Source organism: Etheostoma spectabile, chromosome 12 (assembly GCF_008692095.1).
Source record: "Etheostoma spectabile isolate EspeVRDwgs_2016 chromosome 12, UIUC_Espe_1.0, whole genome shotgun sequence".
Taxonomy (NCBI): domain Eukaryota; kingdom Metazoa; phylum Chordata; class Actinopteri; order Perciformes; family Percidae; genus Etheostoma; species Etheostoma spectabile.
In genome coordinates, this window is record NC_045744.1 from 32,751,563 (window position 1) to 32,769,306 (window position 17,744).

Below are 17,744 nucleotides of genomic sequence, written 5' to 3' on the forward strand. Positions count from 1 at the left end.
ATGTTTAGAATTACACACTACGTGATAAAAATGTAAAAATAATTGATATTTATATATTTTTGAAATAAACTGTATATACATAAAGTAACAGAAACATGAAGAGAGACTTAAGTTAAAGGTATAAAAACAGCAACATATAGACAGAAATGAAAGAACAGAGAAAAAAATGGTAATTGAAACCTGGTAATAGGCATGTGTTACCTATAATTTGTGGGTACTTTACACATGTGCGACTATAGCACAGGGCTGCTGTACAGGCTGCACACCGTGGGCCTCTGTACTTACACTCACTGCTCTTAACATTTCCTTGGAAATGTAGTAAATGATTGCAGTGGGGAAAGTACATGATTCTTTTTTCTCATTTTTTTCTTTTATCTCAGTCCCTTGTAATGATGATCATCGATGCTTCCCACTATGTTTAAAGGAAATGCAGCCAAATTCAACAAGCCTACATTAAATATTACAGTAAGCATCAGTGGAACCTCTCCTGTGTGTGTGTGTGTGTGTGTGTGTGTGAGGTAACGCAGGTTACCCCCCCCCCCCCTCCCCTCCCTGCCATTGGTTCCTCCCAGCCGCCCCGCCTCCAGAAAGAAGCTTGCGGTCTGCCGGGCGTTTTGTTCAGAGGAGACAGAACGCGAGAGAGACCGGTACCGCTGCTGAGCAGGGGACAAGCTGCTGTCTGTCGATGTTCCGCAGGACACATTTACAAAGAGAAGAGAAGCCGAGGGACAGCACAGGGGCGGACACTCAATAAGAAACACTAGAAGGGAGGTTTGCGGAAGAAAGGAAAAGGATCACTTTATACCGGCAAACAGTGCCTGCTGTACTCACGTACACACACACACCACACACACCCTTCATGTTGTGGGATTAATGAGAGTAAAGAAAGACACCGGTGTGTAAAGTTGATGAACTGATCCGCCCGTTTCCACTGTGAACATTATTACTGTATTTTTTGGAGGATCGCTCCGGATCAGCGTGGATTTCAGAGCCCATCACACTGCCTTTGTCTGCGGATGAGCGACGCTGGTCGGATGGGAAGGTTTCCAGAGGAGCGCCGCTGGGAGACACTGGAAGGGTCCCTGTGAACGTGCCACATGCGTGTGGAAGATATGGATATGCTTTTGCTCTAGCCAAGATTTGCCGCGGTTTTTATTTATTACATTTTTTTGACTGTGGGGTGTTGTTTTGTTAGTAACATTTTCAGATTTTTTTTTTTTTTTACTCTTAAACGACCGTAGAGATTTTAAGGCTCATCGTGCGGAATTACAACCATGAACTTTGTTGTCAGTTTGGTACACATCCTTTTGGCAGCGCTTCTTCACCTGTCCACTATAAAGGTAAGTGTTTGACTTCCTTTTGTTTAAGTAAAATTAATAATGATGAATTAATTAATAATTAATAAACAGTGACGTTTGTTTATAATCCACACGTGTCTATAACGCATACCGGTTCTCTATCTATCATTTTAGAATCCTACTGTACGTGGCGCAAAGAAATGCCTAATCACATTCCTTGGGAAAAACGTTGCACATACAGGGAAATTCTAATTACTGAAAGTGTATTGTACATGGAATTTTATTACTAAATTAAAATTTTAATATCGGCATTTTCTTTTCTGTCGGTACTCTACCTATAAGCCCTTAGTCTTACTTTGTCCATTTTGTTAAAACACTCATACATGTCCCTTTATTGTAAAGCCAGACTGCAATTATAAACCAGTGAGGTTAAGATTTGCTTTAAAGGCTGCGACGCTCTTGGTGAAATACGTAGCTACGTAGGAATACAAATACACAAAATGAATATATTCATTTTGATTCCGTAAAACAATCATTACATTTGGCAGATATATTTTTCAACGTAGGCTACTTAGTTGAATAGAAATGCAGCTTTAATTGGGTTTGCCTATGGTAGGCTACGACTCATTGAACTGGGTGTAATAGTCATAAAAGTTGTGAATTATGCCTAAACGAATGGTGCTTCCTGGATTACCTCTATTCCGAATGAAACAGTAAACGATAATCTTACGCATAAGTTTCTCAGTTAGTTATATGGTCAATATTTCCGGAGAGTGTGCATTAAACTGTGAGATTTCTTCATAGAGTTCTGCCTAGTGCGCCTCCATGAGAACTGACGTTGGTGCGGAGTGTAGTTTGGACTCTGTACAGTCAGTCAGCTATTTAGCTGCAGGGTTAATTCCCACTCGGTCTTTTTCTCTCACGGTGATCCGGAGTGTGTGGAAGCTGAGACCCGGTTTCTCCTGTCCTGCCGCCCTGCAGGATGTCCACTCCGTTCCCACACAGGCCGATCCCGCTCTGCTTTCTCACGCAATATCTCCGCCTGTTACAGCAGCCACATAAGGTGAACGGAGGTCTGCCAGGGATGCCGATTCGTCACGTTATCTTTTAACAATCAAAACAAAGGCCGGTTCCTGTTACTCCTTTCAGAATAAAACTAAACCATAGTCAAGCAATTTCATGAATGGAGTGAATTGTGAGTGATTTGTAGGCTACTTTCCTTTTGCCTACAAAGAAAGTCAATCAGTTGTTGTAATATCGCTAAGACTTTTTGCTTTCAACTTCAAATATAGAATGCCTTTTTAAATTTAAATCAATAATCTTTTGGGCAGCACACCTTAGATTAAACCGTTTGCGCAACAGGCTGCAGGGCTTTTATTTTGAAGGTACATCAGCCTTGCTCCTCAGCTGCGTGTTTGCAGCTTGAATGACGGACCTGATGCATCTGAATAAACTTGTTAACAAGCAGAGATCGAATGGAAAGTCTATAACAAGTTAGGGTAACCTTAACCCTTTTTTAAACATTGTATTCCGATATCAGTCTTTATGATTAGGAAGCTTTGTCACTCTGCTGTGGATTTGGCTTCCCATTAAATCATACTGTGACGTAATGAGATGAAAATAAAAACCTTTAGGCCTACATACGTACAGTAAAAGTTAACGAGATACATTTTGATTTGTTTTATGATGATGACATTTTGTATAGAGGCATGCAAAGGATACATATTTAACACCTGGTCTAATGTGCATCTCTTACAGACTGCCAGCATTAACAAGGGAGTGGAGAAGAGTAAAAATGAGGGTAAGTTTTCTCTTTCTTTCTCTATTAGAGCTGTCTAATTTAAAGACTTCTTCCTTTCTTCAGTGTGCAGGCCAGATAACTACAGGGCCACCTAGTGGACATGTGATAAACATTTGCATCTACTCTGTGTCAGACTTACTTTGTTTCTTTAAATGTTTGACATTTGTAAGGTGTGTGGGGGGGGTATCTATTCATCAGTGTAAGCTGAGGACTGTTTTCTGTACTGAGCAGATGGGAATCAAAGTTCTCAACGGTGAAAGGTCTGAATCAGGACTTTGGAGTCACCATAAAAGTGGTGCAGATTTCAAAACAAGTTAATGTAAGTTTAAAAGTGTAAATTAGTTAATGCCTCCACAATTATTTTGCGGGGTGGGGGGGGGTGTTTTTTTCTACCAATCTATGGTGAAAGAACACAGTCAATACATGAGCAGACAGTCAGCCTTGGTTCAATGCCACACACTGTTTGTTTGACAGTGACAATGCAGTGCTGAGGCCAAGGTTGGCCCTGTTGGTTGGTTTTGGAGATTACACAGATTAGTCACTGCAAACAGCATCACTGGACAGGTTGGGTGGTTGTTGCTAGTGTTTGTAGAGGAGCAAAAAGTCTGCTTGCATGCTGCTCACCTTCACACACCTACACTGCACCTCAAAAAGCTGTCATATAAACTGTTTCAAGACTATGACCTGATGACTCCTGGTGGACAGCTTATTTTTTAAGCTCTCCTTAATTTTTATTGTTAATATGACTTGTTAAGTCCACCTCGGCCAGGATGGAGATGAATACATTTTTCTTAAACAGCAGATCCCACAAAGAGATTGTGTCTTGCAATGTTTTCCGACTTCTCCACCCTGTATGTGGCTCTTAGCCCCAAGCCTATTAATGTCTACTAAACACACAACAGCGCACATAACAGGGTGTTCAACGCACCCCTGTTTCAGTTTAAATGAAGATGTCGCAATGTGGCTGAACGTGCCCCGTGACATGCAGTTACAAGTTAAATAAATAATAAAAAAATAAAAATAATAAGTGGACTCTTAAGTTAAGACTTTTGTATTTGTCAAAACACAGTGTCCGTGCTGATGGTCATTAAGTAACACGTCACCCAGTGAAACAGTTTGGCTCGCTGATGTGTATTTAACATTGTTTATGACAACAATCAAGCTCTATGACGCAGATGAATAAGAGGGATCAGACTGATGCACAAAGAAAACTTGTTACGATACAGTTGGTAGTTTGGGTCTTGTCATTAGATTTGTTGACAAGAATTATGTTAGACAGAGCAAATGTATGCAACCTTGCTTCAAAAGATTGAACCAGTTGAGTGTAGGGCTGCACGATATTTAGTTTAATCGTCTACATCACGATGTGCAACGTTTAAGGTCCCATGACATGGTGGTCTTTGGATGCATTTATATAGACCTTAGTGGTCCCCAATACCTTATCTGAAGTCTCTTATATAGACCTTAGTGGTCCCCAATACCGTATCTGAAGTCTCTTTTTTATATAGACCTTGGTAGTCTGTAGCTTTTGAGGAGGGGGGGTGTGGCCTTGACCAACTGCCCCTTTACTCGTTTGAAAGCCATGATGTCTCTCTCTCATGGGTGGGCCAAATTCTCTGGGTGGGCAAAGCAGAGAAGGGGCAGGTAACCTTGCCCCCTTATGACCTCATAAAGAGCTAGATTCCAGATTGGCCCACCTGAGCTTTCATTTTCTCAAAGGCCGAGCAGGATACCCAGGGCTCGGTTTACACCTATCCCCATTTCTAGCCACTGGGGGACCATAGGCAGGCTGGGGGCCTCATACTGATGTTAAAAAAACTCATAAAGTGAAATGTTCATGCCACTGGACCTTTACAGCTACAACTTTTTTTGCTGCTTGATAGAAAAGTAAACTTACAATGCTGTCATGTGAGTCAACCAGTGTATTTAACCCTCATGTTGTCCTTGTTCTCAAATTTGACCTGTTGTCAAAAGTTTCTTTATATATCAAGTATGGGTTTATGTCAACCAAGTTGCCCAAAAATATCACGAAACAAGGCTGTGATTATCTAGCAACACACGTTCCTTCAGATCTGAACTATTAGTCAAAATAATTCACAATATCTGAGGGGTGTTAACTCCGAAAATAGGTATAATTTCTTATAAATGAGGTTTAATGATCATGAATTCCAAAAATAAGTGTAAAACTAGTGGTAATAGGTTGGAATGAAGTTCACTATGAAGATGTAACACAGAACTGGGTTTTTACTTTATGCTTTGTAGACTGGCAAAACAGACCATAACAAGTGCATGGTGAACGGGAAGACACAACGGTTAAATACCTAATTTCCCTCTCCAACATCCCTTCAGAAGAATAGTCACAGCGCTTCCTCATGTTTGTAAAGTTCAACAAAGGTTGAAATGGTTCACATAAGAAAAGTTCCTTTTTCATTTTTATTTTCTATGTAGATGCCCTCCCCTACAAAATCACCCCAGTAGTCGAGAATGATTAATCATTTCCAAATAGATCTATTTATATAGAGTCACTTTGTCATATGGTAATATATATCATAGGAAAAAAAATATTGCAATGTCATTTTTTTCCAATATCGTGCAGCCCTAGTTGAGTGTGTTGGCACGATGCCGTGGTCTGCTGACAGTCTCATGAACCAAATCCACCCAGCAGGTGCTAGTGTTTTAGCCGCTCATGTCTGCTGGCCTGGTCACTGCAGCCAAAACCGCAGCGTCATTCATCATAGATCTGGAGTGATGCATGGCGCTGCAAAGATCAATTTGCATAGTGTTTTAGGGGAAAAAAGTCAAAATTCTCTGATTTTAGCTCCTTAAATATGATTAACAAAAGAAGAACGTCATTTTGTGTTTGTTTTTTTTTGTTGCATTTTAGGCCTTTATTTGATAGGACAGCTTAGACATGAAAGGGAAGAGACATGCAGCAAAGTGCTGTAATATGCTTTTAATATTTCTATTCATTTTTCTGTATCTGATGTCTCATCAGAGAGCTTCCACTGTAACATAAGAGTATTTTACTCTACACTCTGTAAAGGCAACTTGCCTTCCCATGCCTCAGCTAAAGTTATGTAACCATGGTATGGTTGAAATACTGCGTAAAAGACTTCTTAAATGAAATTCTCAGGGATCCATCTGTGTATTATTTGTAGCATTTAAAAATAAAATGTAATCATAAAGCTAATAGAGTCAGTCTGCAGCATTAATCCAGAAGCAGAGTTTGCACATGGGTGGGCTTCCTGGGGTCACATGTCAGAGGTGAACTCTGGCGCCACAGTGCCTGAGGTCATGGCTGCTCTGGCAAACCAGGGGTCGGGAGTTAGCTAGGGGTCGCTGGGAACCTAGCCCTGTGGACTGTGGGACGGATTATTCTGGGCTGCACCGGGAATGGAAATACAGAGAGGCCTGGCAGCCCACTCAGTTAGTTGTATTAAGTCTTGAGATTGGTATCAAAACTATTGGCTCTTGATCTCTAAATATTACTTTTTTTGTTTTGTAGTTTTGCAGAGGTGTAATCAAATCTTAGAATACAGTATATTTGATAAAGTGTTGCTTCTGCTTTCCAACTCAGTCCAGTTGTATCTTTTTGTGTAGCTGCTTTAGTGTAATTTGCCATTGAAATAATCCAAAATGTCTGTTGTTGCTCTTATTAGTTTACAAAATAAAAATCTTTTGTCACATGGTCATCACGTCTTTGTGATCTTGGATGTGAACCTTTTCTACTTTTGCACACATTACTGGGAGTTGTTTATAAGAGCATTGTCCAACACGTCATGTCAGTTTCTACCCAAATGGTTGGCAAGCAGTTTTCATCTCTACAAGTTTGACATATTGTCAGTACAAGATTGTCTATGGCACAAAAAAATGTTATTAGTGCTGCTCAGGCCACAGATCTGTGGCACTGTTGAGCTTGTCTTGTTATTGGGCATGACTGCACTGTATCTGTACTGGCAACAAATAAACAAGTGCTCTATCCTTCACCCCAAAAAAAGCTTTTCTGTTCACTTTCAAACCGGCTATAAGGAAGATGACGATAATGATGATGATGATGATGATGATGATGATGATGAAAAGAATCAATCAATCCTCTTGTCTTTTTTCAGTTATCCTTCTCACAGAAGTCATCACAAAGAGTATGTGTCAGCCCAGGGAGGTGCTGGTGGACATCTTCCATGAGTATCCCGAGGACACAGAACATACCTACGTCCCTTCCTGCGTGGTCCTCAACCGCTGTGGAGGCTGCTGCAGTGACGAAGCCATGGAGTGTGTACCCACAGAAACCCGCAACGTCACGTTGCAGGTGACTAACGATTATTTTGTATTGTCGATTATTTTCTCAATTAATCGATTAGTTGGTTTTTCTATAAAATGTCAGAAAATGGTGAAAAATGTCAACCAAAGCCCAAGATGACGTCCTCAAATGTCTTGTTTTGTTCCACAACTTAAAATATATTCAGTCTACTGTCACAGAAGAGGATCAAAACTATAAAAAAAATATTCACATTAAAAAAGCTGTTGTTTTTTTTCATAAGAAATGACTCAAAGCGACTATTGATTATCAAAATGGTTGGCCATTAATTTATTAGTTGACTAATGTTGCAGCTCTAGTCTTCATCAGCTGATGGACTTTGCTTAGTTGTAATGGAGATAGCTCCGATGTCATCACATGATCTAAGTATGTAGTTGTATGTACCACATGACCGGGTCACATTGTGACAACTGAGCTATCTCTATGAAAACTGAGCAAACTCCACCCACCGATGAAGACTAACATGGAGTGTTCCAGAAAAAAAAGTAGTAAGAAGAGCTTTTGTTGAGATTAATTAGTTAAATCCTTAAATCTGAAATTTCTGAGCACAGTCATAGGGTTAGGGTTAGAAGCTCTTTGTCTTGAGACATGTGTTATGAAAAAGCGTTGTTAGGCAAAAGGTTAGAGGCACAGAAGGTTTCCATCCATCAGCATCTCATGTATGCCGTGTGTTTACAACCATTAGTGTGTGGTCACAGCCTCTACTGTCCTCCAACCATGCTGACTATTTAACTTTGAAAGTCATGTTGTTGTTGTTTTAATCTAAACTTTGCCTTGTTATGTTCTCTGTTTCTCTTCAAGGTAATGCGGTTTAGACAAATGGTAACGCAACATACGATTCACTTAAGTTTCACAGAGCATCAAAAGTGTGATTGCAGGTAAGAGACTGCAGACCTCACACACAGCGACAGTGATGTGATGAAAGCAACAAAAAAACTAAATCATCTTGCTCTTTTTTAATTTCAGACTAAAGCCAGATGTTCAAGCAAAGAAAGAATAGTAAGTACGTGTTCTGTTTTTTTCTGTTTTGTCATCTGTTCGAATGGTTTCAGATTTCTCTCGTGATCTCTGTATTCATGTCGAAATGACTTCACTTTTCTTTGTTTAGCCTTGTTTGAGCTGTATGTCTATGTATCTTTCTGTATGTCTATGTATTTTCCCCTTTCTCTGACTTTGTTGCGCTATATGTTAATGAATATTAGGGCTCCTTCCAATAGTGATATCATTATTGTCAATATGGGTATTATATGGGTGTAATAGATTAGTATTTAGACTTTAATTTGCTTTGTCTAAACACAACATTGGATCCAACTTTGCCAAACTTTTAAATTTAAATGAGGAGCTATTTTATCAAAGAATAAAACAATAACATTATAAACGGCAGTGGTTAGCATTGTTGCCTCACAGCAAGAGGCATGGCCTCCACTCCCAGTCTAAAGACATGCAGGTTAGGTTCATTGTTGACTCTAAATTGCCAATAGGTGTGAATGTGAGCATGGTTGTCTAGCTCTGTGTCAGCCCAGTGATTGTCTGACAACCAGCCGGGGGTGTACCCTGGTTCTCCCCCAATGTCAGCTGGAATCTGCTCCAGCCCCTGCGACCCTGTAGATGATAAGCTGTTACAGATAATTTCTTGCTTGATGGATTGATTGCAAATTTGACCAGGCCTTTAATTCCAGATTTTTAGCTACGGAACCAGAAAAATATCAAGTTTCAATACCCACTACTAGGGATGGAATGGTACACAGAAGTCACGGTTTGGTTCATAACTCGGTTCAGACATCCTGGTTTGGTACGAGTTTGGTACAATGGAGGAAAAAGCAGAACAAAATTTTGTATTATTGTTTATGTCTCAGGCTGTACAACCTAGTGTCATACAGCCTCTCCCCTGGGTGTGTAAAGTAAGATGTAAACAGTAAATTAAATTTCAATTCAATTTTCAATTCAATTTTCAATTCAATTTTATTTATAGTATCAATTCATAACAAGAGTTATCTCAAGACACTTTACAGATAGAGTAGGTCTAGACCACACTCCAAAATTTACAAGAACCCAACAGTTCTAGTAGTTTCCTCCAGAGCAAGCAACAGTGCGACAGTAAAGAATTTGTAGGCAACCCCACATCATCTCCAGACTCCATCTGGAACTTACAATACAACATCTCAAACTAAATCCCCTGATTAATGCAACGTTATCACGTAACGTCTCCCGGCCGCAGAAAGCTGCTCCCTGCCTGGCTAAAGCTAATATAGTTAGCCTGAAGGAACAAGACGTCTGTCCCACCTAATGTTATGGTTCAGAGCCGTGACGCTGGAAACATAACACTAATCTACAACATCAGTGTTACATACGTTGCTCCAATCAGAATTTCAAAGCTAAGGCGGAGCTACAGATTAGGTGTCCCTGAAGAACCTGCGTATCTAACAGTAGTTCTTTACATTAGTTTTGCATTGCATTAATTAATTTGCTTTATTTCATTTTATACTGTGTAAACTCATGCACTGAAATACAAATCTATGGGCCGTTCCACTCCTACCCACTACTAGCTTGCTTTGGTTAATATGCACATGCTTATATATTTAAGTTTGTGTGCCTTTCAATTTAGTTTAACAGAAAATGATCATGCTCAGTGGTGTCACAATTTAGGAAGTCTAAGCATATAAGTGTACTATCATGTTTCCTGTAGAAGCTAAAGTTTAGAGAGTAAGGCCTTCAGAGCCTGTCTTCCAACTATCTTTGCAGGACTCTCACACTTTGAGTGTGCTCTTTTTATGGCAGCAGGTTTAGTACTTTATGGTGCGGCTATAATAGTGTGAGGGATTGAAGCGTAGCCAGCCGGCTTCAGACCACCCGCTGCTGTCTGCACTCTGACTCCAGTTGCACAAACCTGACCCTCGGCCCTCGGCTACTTCTCCAGTCTAATCATAGCAACAGGTGTCATGCAGTTAACCTATTTTTAGGGGTGTTAATAAAGGAGGAGCTTGGAGACGAACTGAAGTGTCGTTGATTGAGAGAACTCTCTCCCTGTCACAGTTGTCATAGGGCTGTGTGTACTGAGGCATGCGTGTGGTGTGTGTGTCTTAAGGCTTTTCAGTGGGAGGTCAGGTTGTTTAATTGGATAAGAGGAGTGCATGTGTGCCAAACTGTGCTTCGGCGGCTTGAAACCTGATGGATTGGTGGAGGAGAGATGGGATCATGTTAGCTAAGTCAAACCCGTTTGTCATGGGACTAAGCTGAGCTTCATCCAGCCTTGTAGAAGGTCTGCCTGTCACTGTGCACGTAAGCAGCTAGTTTCCCGGTGGCAGGGTGGAGTAAGGGTGCTATAAAGAGGATGTCCTCATTCATACAGTCAGTTACAGGAACATAAACCCTGATAGACCTAGCCCAGTCCTAGCCGATGGATCAATATCCACCCCTGCTAATGGGGAGACCACCTTAGAGCAACTGTTCCGTTGGTTGATTAACTTCTGTTTGGCTTTTGAATGAACCCTCCATGACAGCCCCTGCATCTGCTTAGGTGTCTTTTCTTTTTCTCCTGCCTCCTTCTCTGTTTGTTCAGAGCCTGAAGTTAACAATCTATCACTGTGGATTGTGGATTTTCTTACTAACTTAAGAACACACATTTAAGTGCTGTCAAGTTATTAACAAAATCCGTATAATTAATAATGACCTTTTGTGCACAGGTTCCATTTTTGCCCATTTGTGTCCTTTTTAATTTATTTGCAACAAAATTCCACTCCATTTCTTTGGCAGCAAAATAAATTTGCCATGGCATTTGTCATGTTATCTCTATGGGAAATGGTTATCTTTAAGGCTGTCTGCTGTCCTGTAGTGTGCTGCACTGATAAGCGCTTGCTACTTCTACTTGCTGTTAGGGACTTTTATCTGTTGCCATGTTTCCTTTTTGTTTCAGATGATAGCAGCTACAGTACAGAATTAAAGTACAGAAGTACAGATGCGTGTGGACGTGTGTGTGTGTGGCATTAGATCATTGTAGCCTTGAGAGGTTCACAGATAAGTTCTGCTTTGGGTTCCTTTGTTCCTGTTTTCATACAGGAGGTCTAGAAGGTGATACATAATTGATCCTTCTGCTTGGATGTGTGTTGTGCAAAGTGAAATCAGTTCTTTGAGACAAAGCATAGTTCCGTTTTGACCCATAGTAACTACCTTCATATATCTGGTTCTGTCCTTGTTGTGTCTCTGGTGTGGCCTTCCATCTCTTTAGCTGAGCACTGTAACAGATACTGCAACAAGTATAGTGTCTACCTTAATATCAAACTATTAGACATTCATTTTTCATCTCCTTGCGCCTCCTGTGGGTGACCACGCTGCCTCAGTTACATTGCTGCACCTGCCCTTTGGGGATTCATTAGAAAGTGTTAGGAGGAGTTGGCTCAGTTGGCTTTGGCTCCAATTGCTTGACTTAAGGTTCTGCTGTGATGATGGATATTTGACAAATTCTGGAATCATCGTCTGACTTTATCAAGAATGTTCTTTGCTCCTACCAAACAAAAACCTCAAAACAAATTTCAATATTTTATCTATAGCATTGATTTGCAAGCATGACAATGTATTTTTACTTTCTTATTATGATGTAATTTATGTTCTTGTTGAGGAAGAACATTTGGTTTCATTGTTCTTCAAATATAAATTAATGTGCATGGTGGCATTATACTATATATATACATATACATATACATAATAGTGCAAAGCTTCTCTAACTGGGTGGATTCACTTTGTGATTTACTTAAAATATATGCTTCAATTATGCAGGTGTCAAAGGGTATGAGGATGCCAGAGTGGATTAGTTTAATACCTGAAACATTAAATCTTAGCCACAAATCCGGTCTTGTTTGTAAACAAATGCATTTCCAAAGAAATCTTAGTGAGGGGTGGTTTGGGGTGTGAGGAGGAAGGGGGAGGATAGGGATGTTGCATGAGTGTCTGTCTGCCCTTTCTGCAGAATTTGCTCTATAGCTTAGATCTCTCTCTCTCTCTCTCTCTGTCTCTCCCTTTTTGCTTCCCTTGCAGCCACTGTGCGCCTTGCTCAGAGAGAAGAAAGCGCTTGTTTGTGCAGGACCCTCTCACCTGTAAATGTTCCTGCAAATTCACACAATTAGACTGCAAGTCCAGGCAACTTGAGTTAAACGAAAGAACTTGCAGGTTTGTTTACCATACATACACGATAAACAACGTGCCTTGAATTCCTTTTTTCCCCACCCGTCCACCCACCTCCACGCCCACCGCTGTGCTTCAAGCAAAGATTGATTTCCTGAGAAATGCATGCTTCTCCCTGCTTTTCCATGTTGTGTTGGTGTTTGTTCATGGGAATGTGGCAGCTTCTCTGTGCTTGCATTGTGTCTTGTAAGATGCAACAGTCACATCTGTTTGAGTGATGACGATGTTTTAAGATTACCACAAAACGTTTTGATCCAGTCTGCTTTAGGGATGCTAGGGCAGGGCAATGTGGAGAAAATCAGATATCGCGATATTCTTGTCCCAATACCTCGATGTGGCAATATTATAAGGTTGGCAATTGGTGCTTTTTCACAATGAGATTTAAGATTTAATAATCTTCAGTAATGTAGATATAATGAGTAAGAGGGTAAAGGTAAAAATAATAGAAAAGCTAGAACATTCTGGTAACACAGAAAATGACATCACTTGACTGTAATGCAGCCTTTAAAACCAGGAAAGGACAACATTTTAGCCATTTAAGATATCACGATTTCCAAAATCTAAGATGATATCTAGTCACATTTTACCATAACAATATAATATCGATATATTGCCCAGCTCTAAGGGATGCTAATTTAGATTTTTTTCTTATCGATAGCCATCCCTTGGTAACTAATCATTAACCTAAAAATCAGGCAACTGAGTCCCAGTTCATCTATACTGCAGCGCTGTGGAGATAGGTCTAGCAATGCGAGGCTACAGTTTAACCGGTCATACAACGATGTTGCGTGTATTGTCACACATGCAGCCACTTTCCTGGAACAGCCCGCGTCTCCGTTCGACCGTCAAAGATCCGCAGCTGTTCGCAGAGCGCGTATGTCCAAGTCTCTCTCCACCTGCGATGTTGTCAGATGTGTGTCTGAATGGTATACTCTGTATGGAGGACGGTCCTCATTGATGTCACTTACCTCTCCGCTGTAAGAGCTGTCCAGCATAGAGCCATGAATTTAGCAAAAAAACAGTTTAAAATGGAACTTGTTAGTACAAAATTAGCACCATAAATATAACTAGCAGTTGAGAAATAGATTGTATGAACTGTTATTTTAACCATGCAACACATTGCTTTTTGTTTTGAAAAAAAAAGTATTAATCGGTCAAAATTCTTAATAACAGTTCATCATTAACATCCCTAGTCTAAATGTTAAAGAAGTTACATGGAACTGTTAGCATGCCACAATGCTATGCTAAGACTTAAAACATCTATTATAAAAGTTTGGCTTTTATGTTAGTCTGGATAAAGGAACCAACAGCCTTATTAAATTTCTCTCCATGATGATTTTTCCATTTAATTATATTTTCCCCTCATTACAAGCTTTTGTTAAGTGAAAAACGTGTATCTCAATGATGTACTTGTAAGAAATTTTTTCTTAAGTCAATAAGTGACAAAAAACATGATATGAAGGAAATGAGCCCAGAAGGACTGCCCAGCCCATGTAAACCTTTTAAAGGGTTGGTTCGCCCATGTTGCTTTGTACCTTTGGTGGTTTCTGGTTTTATATATCCAGGTTTTACAATATCCATATACTAAATAAAATAAATGCAATTTTATTTGTGGTGTTAAAAAAATAAAATAGATTAAAGAAGTCTTATTGTGAGCTATTTTCCTTGGGACTGTTTTGTCACCAGAAAGTAGTTCCAATGAAAGCTGAATATAAATGTCACTTTCCTGGCCAAATGGTTAAGGTGCATATCACATTACCTCAATTCAATTTCAAACTTGCTTTGTTACCAGTTAAGTAGAATAGATAACGAGTCAGATTAAAAATGTCACGCAGGACTAACAATGCCAGGGGTTCCACTCTCAATCTTTTTAACAGAGGTTTACAGATTATCGTGTTCATGCTGCTTGCATGTCACATTCACTGGTTTTTACTCATGTCACATTTACATGAAGAAAAATCACTCAAATACTAATAAATATGTGTGGAGTTAAACTCATCACCCTGACTGTGTTCAGCTAAATAGAGGAGGGCTGTTGCCTCTAGTTAACAAGGTTTCACGACCTCTCCTGACCCAGCCACTTCCATGACCTCTCACCCCTGTGGACCCCCCACACTGCTTTGGATTTAGAGAGCCACACACTTGAGGTGAAGTGATGACTGACATGATTCCAATTGGCTGCTCAGTGGTCAATAGATAGAGAGTGGAGGGGACCTAAGGGTGGGGGGTCTCTGGAACTGGGGTTAGATGCCTGTTCACCCCCACCACTCCACCATACCCCCCCGTTCCAGCCATTACCCCACCACCTGAACCCAAATCTACCAGAAAACATAATGACATTGATGTGTATCATTGATAAATGATAAATGTGTCAAATTTAAAGACCAACCCTTTAACTGAAAAAGTGCATTTTTATATACAGCAGAAAAAAGTACCAGGAGGCGGAAACTGACCCAGGTCATGTATCCCTCAACCTCCCTCACTATCCACTTCTGCTTCTTCTTTTGCCCCTGTTTCTAAATAATCCCTTTTTTGCATGGAACAGTTACGTATAGGAGATCATGCACATCATATTCTGTGAGACAAGGTTGTATAAAACCAAGTTGCTGCTTGTCACTTAACCAGACTGTCATCTTGTTTTCCACAGATGTGATAAACCGAGGAGATGAGACCAGCAACACTGTTATGAAGGAATTATTTTCTTGGCACAGCACTTTGAAACCTGAGGATGCATTCCCTGCAAGGACACGAAACGACAACGCAAGACAGGACATTCTTGGCGCAGATCTTGCCACTGTCTGTTTTCTGCCTAAAGATATTAATATTTGTACATATACTATAGGTACATCGACAATGTGTATTGCTGCTACATTTAAAAAAAACACTACTTAAAGCGAAACGAATGCGCCACTGGCGTGTGAATGGGAAAAGCTTCAGTGGCGTTCTGCTCTTGGGTAGAACTGGGTAAAGAAATCTGTTATTTTTATGTAACACTTCACTGGATGCTGGTCTGCTGTGGATATGAATATCTTAAATTTTTCTTAGTAACAAAAAACTGGTGACTATAATTTCAACGAGCGGTGCAGCAGAAGCCAAACTCACCTCCGAACTCTGACAGAGACAAAGAGGAGACGGAAGGGAGGACGAGGAGGCAGAGGTGGAGGAACGCCTGTTGTACTGGAACTGAACGGCAGGTCCAAGGACTGTTTCCCTCTGTGATATGATGTGAAGTTTTGTCTCCATTGCATGGACTGACTACAGCTGGTGTGAGAACACACCTGAGACATCTCTCAGAGTTTCCTGAAGTGACTGTGGATGCAGGTTTTGTGGCTTGATGATGGATAATGTGAAGATGACCTTTCCACATAGAAGGGTTACATGACGATGGCAAGAACTGAACTAAAGTTTAGCTAATTAAGTAAAGCAAGTAAAACAATTTCAGTCAATGTTAAAATTGAATGAGGGTTAGGACTATCCCTAAGTGTGGGGTCTAAGGGCAGGGCAAGAGTTAGGACGTTTCCACCAGGGTTATAGGTTAGAAACAAGTATCTGTTTCTGGTCCTCCCTCCTTTATGTAACCTGTCCTTGGTGGAAAAAAACAGATGTCTTTCTTTTTGTGCACAGAGTTTATTATTTACATTTTAAGGTATTGTGTTCCTTTTACAAAATGTCTTTAGACAAGGCTATCTGAAGGGATATTATTATAGGTATATATGGAGACAAGAAGTGACAAGCTGATCACAGATTGGCACATCACTGTAGAAATCCTCAACCTTCCAGTTTTCTTATTTAATGGCTTTGTTTGTTCCAAAGAAATAGTCAGGCATCCACAACAGAGCAGTTCATCATAAACAATCTGTATATACTCACTAGATATCCCTTTGTCTAGTACACTACATCTTATTTATAGAATATGTTAAGTATTCTGATATTTATATGCCGTGTTAAGGTAATTTGTACTCCTCAACTGTGTTCAATCTGTCCAGAGATTGAATGGAGAACACGTATAACTGTAGATTCTTTTATTGTGGGGAAAAAGGACTGAAAGACGATGCTTTGACATTCCTGATTTAAACTAAAGCTGTGTTTCTCACCAGCCGGAGGGGGATCATGGTGGGCCTGTTGACCGATAGTAACCCCACCCACCGACATGTGCGTGAATGAAATGCCAACACAGGTGTTTTTCATTTTGGACATGGGCAATGGACACATGGTTTTGCACTTGTGGGCCCAAAGGCACATCATATGGAGGACCGAAGGAGTTTTGTTTCTGCTGCTCAGCTCTGACGTAATTTAGTGAAGACTGTCCAATCAGAGGCCTCTAGTCTGACGGTGGTAAACTGGCACAGAGGTTTCTCTGACTTTAACCAAGGCACTAATATAACCTCCTCATTCCCAAGTAGGATACAGCCACTGACCACAAATCAAACATTTCCTTTAATGCTAGACTTTTACCATATGAGAAAAATACCTTCCTCATTAATGAGCCATAATGGAGAAAAAAGCATATATTTATTAAGTTTAAGTAAGGCAATGAATAAATACTATACTGATGATATATACACATATAAAATAATTTGTGATAAGAAAGGTCAATGGAATACATTATATTATTTTGTATATATTACAGATTGATGTCCAGGAGCTGTGCTTTGACAGTCAGTCAGTTATGTGATATGTTTGTCTGGAGGCGGCTGGATCTCAACAGTACAGAAAATTAGTTTAGTTCTGACAATAATCTCAATTCCATGTATAATGGCAGGTGTACTCATGAGAGAATTAGTCTTTTGTGCTCTTGAGTTAATAACTTGTTCCTAACAGTTAATATGTATGTCATTGAAATAATAACGTGTGCACAAATGAGTGATTTTTACCCTTAAATTCTTTAAGAGAACCAAAACAAACCAGAAAAATGTCATAAAGTAATACTGTATGATGTTTAATTATTATTAGCTAAAACCTTTACATGTAACTCCGTCAGAAATCAAATTCTTACATTGACCACTGCTTATTTCAGCATGTGCAACAAACCAAAGCTGGCCAACAAAGACTAAACAAGGAGTGCTGGACAAAAGACGGGTCAAGACTAAAAGTCAGTAATGCTGACTTTAGACGTTAATCCATTTTCAAAAGTATAGTGACCCTTTTTTCC

General features: G+C 40.0%; 1 protein-coding gene across 4 annotated transcripts in view; it reads left to right on the forward strand.

Moving 5' to 3' along the window:
• Positions 1 to 626: 626 nt before the first annotated feature.
• vegfaa (vascular endothelial growth factor Aa) overlaps positions 627 to 17,744 on the forward strand; it is a 17,386-nt gene continuing 268 nt past the window's right edge. The window contains exons 1-8 of one of the 4 annotated variants that reach the window (XM_032531859.1): positions 627 to 1,340; positions 3,057 to 3,099; positions 7,209 to 7,405; positions 8,216 to 8,292; positions 8,381 to 8,413; positions 12,446 to 12,577; positions 15,240 to 17,441; positions 17,485 to 17,744. The exon at positions 17,485 to 17,744 is cut by the window's right edge and continues 268 nt beyond it. In XM_032531859.1, coding sequence (XP_032387750.1) covers positions 1,275 to 1,340; positions 3,057 to 3,099; positions 7,209 to 7,405; positions 8,216 to 8,292; positions 8,381 to 8,413; positions 12,446 to 12,577; positions 15,240 to 15,261 — 570 coding nt within the window. In that variant the 5' untranslated portion in view covers positions 627 to 1,274 and the 3' untranslated portion in view covers positions 15,262 to 17,441; positions 17,485 to 17,744. Of the gene's footprint in view, positions 1,341 to 1,849; positions 2,362 to 3,056; positions 3,100 to 7,208; positions 7,406 to 8,215; positions 8,293 to 8,380; positions 8,418 to 12,445; positions 12,578 to 15,239 lie in introns of those variants that run through there. The other 3 variants (XM_032531857.1, XM_032531860.1, XM_032531858.1) reach the window with 3 other exon arrangements.